Raw genomic sequence first — 7,500 nt, 5'->3', positions numbered from 1 at the left:
GCTGCTGCTGCTGCTGTTGCTGCTGCTGCTGCTGCCGGGACAAAGGCTGCTTCCCCACAGATTTGCTGCTCCCGCCTTTTGCACTGCTGCTGCTGCTACTGCTGCTACTGCTGCTGCTGCTGCTGCTGCTGCTGCTGCTGCTGCCGTCGTCTCCGCTGGTGTAGTGGGAAGCCGAAGTGACTTGCCCAAAGATGTGTTCGCTTCTATGCTGCCACCGCTTGCTGCTGCTGCTGCTGCTGCTGCTGCTACTGCTGCTGCTGCTGTTGCTGCAGCTGCTGAGCACATCTCTCTCCCCAGGGACCGGGGTAAAGGAGTAGCAGCAGCAGCAAACCATACCTAAAGGCCTATCATCGTCGTTGCTGCTGTTGCTGCTGCTGCTGCTGCTGCGCTGCAGCGTGCAGCGCATGCAGCAGCGCTTGCAGCAACGGTGGCCATTTAGGTGCAGCAGCTTGTGGCGGGTAGGCAGCGGCTGCTGCTGCATCTTCGTTGCTTCTGCTGCTGCTGCTGCATCTGTTGCTGCTGCTGCTGCTGCTCCCTCCTCTGCCTCCAGCTGCCTAAGAGTAGCAGCAACTGTCTCCTCATTAAACGAAGGCAGCAGCAACTCCTCTCCTGCTGCTGCTGCTGCTACACGCTGCAGCAGCACCTGGTTCCGCTGCCGACGAACTGCAGCAGCAACACACAAACCCTAAACCCTAAACCCTAGACCCTAAACCCTAAACCCTAACGATTCAGTGGCGTGTCCCTCTACAGACGAAAAGGGAATCCCTACGAGGGTTTGTGAATTAGGGTTTAGGGTTTAGCATTTCGTGGCTAGGCTGAAGCTTCCCCCTCCTCTATCTGCAAATTAGGGTTTAGGGTTTATTAGGGTTTAGGGTTTAGGGTTTAGGGTTTACAGAATTTATGACATTTAAGGAGTTTAGTGTAAGGAATATGTGGAGGTGGAGGCCGCAGCAACAAAGAATTAGGAGTTCCCTGAACAACAAAACCCTAAACCCTAAACCCTAAACCCTAATCCCTAAACCCTAAACCCTAGCAGGCCCCAAACACTAGTGCACACAAACCCTTATCCGCGTAACTTCTTTCAGGGTTTAGGGCCTACAAATTAGGGTTTAGGGTTTACAAATTACAGTATAGCGTTTACAAATTAGGGTTTAGGGTTTAGGGTTTAGGGTTTAGGGTTTAGGTACCTGATTAGTAATTGGACATATGCCCGTTAATTCAATTTGTTTTTGTCGTAAAGTTGCTGCTTGCTGCAGCTGCTCGTCATACATTGTGCGCAGCTGCTGCAGCACCTGCTGCAGCAGCGGAGCTAGCTGCTGCTGCTCCTGCTGCTGCAGCATAGCAAGCTCTTCCTGCAGCAGCAGCAGCAGCAACAGCACCAACAGTAGCAACACAGCACACTCTCATACACCAAACCCTAAACCCTAAACCCTAAACCCTAATATTTTCGGGTGTATACGCACCTCATCTTCTGATGAACTGTCGCTTCCGCTGCTGCTGCTGTCGCTGCCGCTGCTGCTGTCGCTGCTGCTGCTGCTGCTGCTGTTTGAATCAGAAGCAGCAGCAGCAGAAGAGGCCCCTGTTGCATTCTTTTGCCTTTTTACCTTGCTGCTGCTGCTGTTGCTGCTGCTGCTACTGCTGCTGCTACTGCTGCTGCGTTCAGTACCCTTGCGCTTGAGGGCAGTAGTAGCAGCAGCACCCTTGTTGCTGCTGTTGCTGCTGCTGCTCTTGCTGCTAACGGTGCTGTTGCTGCTGCTGCTGATGCTAGAAGAAGATGTCTTCTGAGCAGCAGGCCGTCCCTCTAACTTAACAGCTACTGGTGCTGCTGCTGCAGCTGCTGCTGGTGCTGCTGCTGCAGTTGCTGCTGGTGCTGCTGCAGTTGCTGCCGATGCTGTTGTTATTGGTGCTGCAACTGGTGCTGCTGGTGCTGCTGCAGTTCCTGCTGGTGGTGCTGCTATTGCTGCTACTGTTGCTGCTGCAGGTGGCATAGGCGCGCCTGCTGTATATGCGAGTGGTGCTGCACCTGCTGCTGCTGCTGCTGCAGCACCAGCAGCAGCTTCTATTTTCTGATTATATATAGCAGCTGGTGCTGCTGTTGCTGCTACTGGTGCTGCTACTGGTGCTGCTACTGGTGCTGCTGCGCCTGGCATTGGTGCTGCTGCTGCAGCTGCTATAGGTAGGACCCCATGAGCTATTGTTGTACCCTGCAGCAACGTGTCTCGATGCACTGCAGCAGCAGCACCAGCAGCTGCTGTGGCTCCTGCAGCAGCAGCAGCAGCTATTGCCGCTTGCTGCTGATCTGGGCCTACGGCCACAGACGCAGCAGGAAGAGGAGGAGGAGCAGCAGCAGCAGCAGGGTGACCCATCCCTGCGGCAAGAGCAGCATACTGTGCTGCTAAAGAGCTATCGTTCTCCATAGTCCTGCTGCTGCTGCTGCTGTTGCTGCTGCAGCAGCAGCAGCTGATGTACCTCTACCTTCTACAGCTGCTAGTACGCCGTGGCGTGTATAGTTTCCTGCAGCGCTGCAGCAGCAGCAGCAGCTGCCGCTGCAGCAGCTGCTGCTCCTGCTTTTGCTGCTGTTGCTGCTGCTCAGCAGCAATGCTTGCTGCTGAGCATGCAGAAGATTGGTGCTATAGAAGAAGATTGTATACTTCTGCGTTACCAATGTCGCTGCTGCAGCTGTTGCTGCTGCTGCTGCATGCCTAGCATGCAACAGCAGCAGCAACAGCTGCAGCAGCAGCAGCAGCAGTCTTCTTCCCCTTGCCCTGTCTAAGTTGCGTTTATTGCTGCAAACACTGCAGAATAAAGCGTTAAAAAAACAAAAGTTGCTTCTTTGCTGCAGCAGCAGCTGCTGCTGCTGCATGCACTAGGCTGCTGCGGCTGCGGCTGCTGCTGCTGCAGCCACACTGCCGCCGCCGCCGCCGCAACAGCAGCATCAGCAGCAGCAGCAGCAGCAGCTGTGTCTACTTATCTATAGAGAGTTTACCTCTGCTGCATGCAATATAAACCCTTTTTGTCTGCCGCGTTTGCTGCTGCTGCTGCCGACGCGGTGTACTAATAAAAAGGGTTAGATAACTACCTAAACCCTAAACCCTAAACGCTAAACCCTAAACCCTAAACATTAAACCCTAAACACTAACCCCTAAACCCTAAACCCTACACACACCACCCTAAACACTTGCCTGTATCCACCAGAAGACACTGCCAGATGGGCAGCGAGCTTCCTGGTCTACGGCTAGGGTTTAGGGTTTCCTAGGGTTTAGGGTTTAGGGTTTAGGGTTTAGGGTTTAGGGTCGAAAGATGTTGTTCCGGCGAATATCTTCTTTGGCAGATCTCTTTACACCCCGCACACCCCTACCTTCTTACCCACCACACCTCCAGCAGCAGCAGCAGCAACAGCAGCAGCAGCAGCAACAACAACAACAGCAGCAGCAGCAGCAGCAGCAGCAGCAGCAGCGCGGAACATTCTTAGTGTTGCATACATTTGGCCTTCATCCTTATGAACTCGCAGTCATAGACGAGGCATTCTTCCGCCTCTTCCCGCAGTACCAGCAGCAGCAGCAGCAGCAGCAGCAGCAGCAGCAGCAGCAGCAGCAGCAACAGCTGCACCAGCAGCAGAAGCAGCAGCAACGGCCGATAGCTGCACTGCTGCTGCATCATCCTCCGTTCCTAATTGATCCTTCAGTTGGTGCTCGCCGTGCTAGCAACAACAGCAGCAACACTAGCAGCAGGAGCAGCAGCAACAACAGCATCAGCAGCAGCAACAGCAGCAGCAACAGCAGCAGCAGCAGCAGACGCTTCGGTAGTTGTTTTATCTTTGGTATAAGCGGGAAGCCGCAGCAGCATGCAGCGCCTTCTGTACTCAAGACACTGAGGCAATACACCTTGCAGCAGCAGCAGCAGCAGCAGCAGCAGCAACAGCAACAGCAGCAGCAACAGCAACAAGAGCAGCAGCAGCAGCAGCAACATTTGGACTCATATAGAGCTGAGGAGACAGAGCTTGCTGCCTCCGCTGGCGCATCGGCAGATAAAAATGCAGCAGCAGCAGCAGCAGCAGCAGATGCTGCAGGAACAGCACCTGGTGCTGCTGCAGCAACAGGTGCAGCACCAGCAGCAGCAGCAGCAGCAGCAGCAGGAGTTCATCTATTAATACGTCGCTTTAGTGGTGGTGGTACTGTGCTGCTAGGAGAGGAGACAGCTGCATGCAGCAGCTTGCTGCTGTCTCCTTCTTTTGCTGCTGCTGCTGCTGCTGCTCCCTTCCCTAGGACTCTTATGCAGCAAGCATTCAAATTCTATGCAGGGATTGCACCTGCTGCAGCAGCTGCTGCTGCTGCTCCACCTGCTGCTGCTGCTGCTGCTGCTGCTGCTGCTGTGGGGGCCCAATCTGGTCATGCAGCAAGGAGCCCTCCTTCTGGTGCAGCAGCAGGAACAACAGCAGCACCAGAAACAATAGCAGCACCAACAGCAACAGCACCAGCTGCAGCAGGAACAACAGCAGCAGCAACAGCAGCAGCAGCAGCAGCAGCAGCAGCAGCAGCAAAAAGAGTGCCGTGTCTCCGTGCTGGTGTCTCCTCTATTCGTTTATCTTCTTCTCCTTTTAATGAATCTTTTGGTCTTATAGAGAATGACTTCGTGCTGCTAAAAGGAGACACCTGCAGCAGCAGCAGCAGCAGCAGCAGCAGCAGCAGCAGCAGCAGCAGCGGCAGCAAGCATGTTAAGATAGCAGGGAATGCACAATCTATATCTCGTCATTGTCTGCTGCAGCACACCTCCTTCCTTTGCCAATTAGCAGCAGCAGACATGCAGCAGCTGCTGCTGCTGCCGCAGCAGCAACCGGTGTACAGACACCAGAGGAGTCATAAGGATTTCTTAGCTGCTGCTGCTGCCGCGCTGCAGCAGCATATTACTGCTGCATGCAGCAGCAAGGTCCTGCTGCAGCAGCCACATGATTTCTTGCTTGCTCTGCATCTACTAGCAGAACAAACCTGTTTAGCAAAGAACCAGCAGCAGCAGCAGCAGCAGCAGCAAAACAGCAGCAGCAGCAGCAGCAGCAGCAGGATACACTGGGAGGTACAGCCAGCAGTATTTGCTGCTGCTGCTGCACGGCCTCCTCTTAGTTTCTTTAGACACATACGCTACATCAATAAACACAGAAGAGCAGCAGCAGCAGCAGCAGCAGCAGCAGCAAATCCGGGTTCTGCAGACATGGCACCCAGCAGCAGCAGCAGCAGCAACAGCAGCAGCAGCAGCAGCAGCAAAGGTGTTAATGAGATATGTTTTCTGCGTGTCTCCACGCCACTCATTCAGGACCTCCTGCAACGCCTGTCAACGCGCAGCAGCAGAAGAAGCAGCAGCAGCAGCAGCAGAAGCAGTAGCAGCAGAAGCAGTAGCAGCAGCAGCAGCAGCAGCAGCAGTCTGCGTACCACACGCCTAATGGGGGCAGACGGTGAGTTGCTTCCTGATGAATTCTTTAGAGACATACTAGAGGTCAACAATTTGCTGCCGCTGCAGCAGCAACTGCAGCAGCAGCAGCAACTGCAGCAGCCGCAGCAACTGCAGCAGCCGCAGCAACAGCAGCAGCAACAACAGCAGCAGTAGCAGCAGCAGCTACGAGTGCAGCGGAAAGCCAAGAGAGGGACCGAAGTCTCCGTTTGAATGTATCCATATTCCCTGTAGCAGCAGCAGCAGCAGCAACAACAACAGCAACAGCAGCAGCTGCTGCAGCTGCTGCTGCTGCTGCTGCTGCTCCTCTGCTGCTGCAGCTGCAGAGAGGAGTTATTTGCCTTAGCGTTTTTTCTGCCTGTGTATCTCCTTAACTTGTTAGCAAACAGTCTCCTTTGCTAGCTAGCTAGCTAGCTAGCTAGCTAGCCACCTAGCTAGCTAGCTAGCTAGCCACCTAGCTAGCTAGCCTCCTAGCTAGCTAGCCATCTAGCTAGCTAGCTATACAGTTAGCTAGCCAGTTAGCTAGCTAGCTAGCTAGCTAGCTAAGTAGTTACCTATATAGTTAGTTAGCTACCCGCCTGCAGCGGGCGGCTCTTCTCTGTCCTTCTTGCTGCTAGCTAGCTACCTAGCTAGCTAGCTAAGGATAAGAGGGTATATTATTAGTGTTCTTTTTTTTTTGTATAATTTGTCTCCTTTTTTACTCAATTAAATAAATTTTCTTTTTTTTTTTTTTTTTTTTTTTTTTTTTTTTTTTTTTTTTTTTTTTTTTTTTTTTTTTTTTTTTTTTTTTGTTTTGTTCCCTTGTATGCAACTTTTGGGGCTGTTGTGCATGCAAATAGTGCGGATTGAGAAAGGAAAACGAAGACACAACTAGGGTTTAGGGTTTAGGGTTTAGGGTTTAGGGTTTAGGGTTTAGGGCGTGTGTACTCCCCAACCGAAGGAGACAACTGCATAAGGAGACACGAGCTGCTGCTGCAGCACAACAACAACTGCTGCTGCAGCAAGTTTTAGGGTTTAGGGTTTAGTTTTTAGTGTTTAGGGTTTAGGGTTTAGGGTTTACGTATATAATAGGAGCTGCGTATACACCGCATATACAGGGTTTATTTATTTCTTTATTTATTTAATTATAATAAAAAGAATAAATAAAATAAATAAATAAATAAATATAAATAATAGGATAAACGTTAAACAATAAAGAACAAAAACAATTCCTGCTGCTGCTGCTGCTGCTGCTGCTGCTGCTGCTGCTGCTGCTGCTGCTGCAGTACCCAAGGGGGCCTCCCTCTAGTAACACACCACCACAGTAGGGGGCCCCCCTAAGGATTTTTCTTCTTACTTATTTTCTCTATTATTTGTTTTTTTTTTATTATTTATTATTTATTTATTAATTATTTAGGTGTATATACACCTCAATAGTACCAACAGCAGCAGCAAATATCTTTTTTTCCCCTGCAGCAGCAGCAGCAGAAGCAGCACGAGGGTGGCCCCACACTGCTGCTGTTTTCTGCATGCAGCAAAAGAAATATTTAATATATATACACTATATAACATCTGCTGCTTCTCCTGCTGCTGCTCCTGCTGCTGCTCCTGCTGCTGCTGGGGCTACTAGTGCCGGTACTAGTGGTCCTGTTGCTGTTGCTGTTGCTGCTGCTGCTGCTGCTGGCAGCAGCAGCAGCAGCAGATGAGCGAGCGTGCGCTGCATCTAGCTTGGACAGCTGACTCCTCATCAGAGGAAGACACAGCAGCAGAGACACAGCTGCTGCCTCCTCCCTTAAGCAGACGCCGCAGCAGCAGCAGCAACAACAGGAGGCGCAGCAGCAGCAACAACAACAGCAGTATCGCAGCAAACGTTACCACCACCACCAATCACAGCAGCAGCAGCAGCAGCAGCAGCAATAGCAGCAGCAGCAGCAGCAGCAGCGCTGAGGTGTATAATGGCTATGATATCCCTACTGATGATTTGTGGGGTGTTGATCCAGATGCAGAGACACAGCTAACACCAGCAGGTGCAGCAGCAGCAGCAGCAGCCGCTGCTGCTGCTGCTGCTGCTGCTGCTGC

The 7,500-nt window shown here is 52.1% G+C and overlaps 3 protein-coding genes across 3 annotated transcripts in view; 2 read left to right on the top strand and 1 right to left on the bottom strand.

The window, feature by feature from the left end:
- Positions 1 to 2,417, bottom strand: part of EMWEY_00021850 (hypothetical protein, conserved) — a gene marked incomplete at both ends in the record, with an annotated part of 6,577 nt that extends 4,160 nt beyond the window's left edge. The window contains 4 exons of the mRNA XM_013477872.1: positions 1 to 663; positions 906 to 972; positions 1,188 to 1,352; positions 1,464 to 2,417. The exon at positions 1 to 663 is cut by the window's left edge and continues 360 nt beyond it. Coding sequence (XP_013333326.1) covers positions 1 to 663; positions 906 to 972; positions 1,188 to 1,352; positions 1,464 to 2,417 — 1,849 coding nt within the window. The remainder of the gene's footprint in view (positions 664 to 905; positions 973 to 1,187; positions 1,353 to 1,463) is intronic.
- An 883-nt stretch (positions 2,418 to 3,300) lies between these two features.
- Positions 3,301 to 5,598, top strand: EMWEY_00021840 (hypothetical protein, conserved; the record flags this gene model as incomplete). Its single annotated transcript, XM_013477871.1, has 1 exon — positions 3,301 to 5,598. The coding sequence occupies one exon, from the start codon at positions 3,301 to 3,303 to the stop codon at positions 5,596 to 5,598; it is 2,298 nt and encodes a 765-aa protein (XP_013333325.1).
- A 1,525-nt stretch (positions 5,599 to 7,123) lies between these two features.
- EMWEY_00021830 (BRCA2 repeat-containing protein, putative) overlaps positions 7,124 to 7,500 on the top strand; it is a gene marked incomplete at both ends in the record, with an annotated part of 9,044 nt that continues 8,667 nt past the window's right edge. The window contains one exon of the mRNA XM_013477870.1: positions 7,124 to 7,448. Within this exon, the coding sequence (XP_013333324.1) occupies positions 7,124 to 7,448 (325 nt within the window). The remainder of the gene's footprint in view (positions 7,449 to 7,500) is intronic.

The sequence above is a fragment of the Eimeria maxima genome, genomic scaffold, assembly GCF_000499605.1.
Source record: "Eimeria maxima Weybridge genomic scaffold, Emw_scaff209, whole genome shotgun sequence".
Lineage (NCBI taxonomy): Eukaryota > Apicomplexa > Conoidasida > Eucoccidiorida > Eimeriidae > Eimeria > Eimeria maxima.
This window is presented reverse-complemented; position numbering and strand designations above follow the sequence as displayed.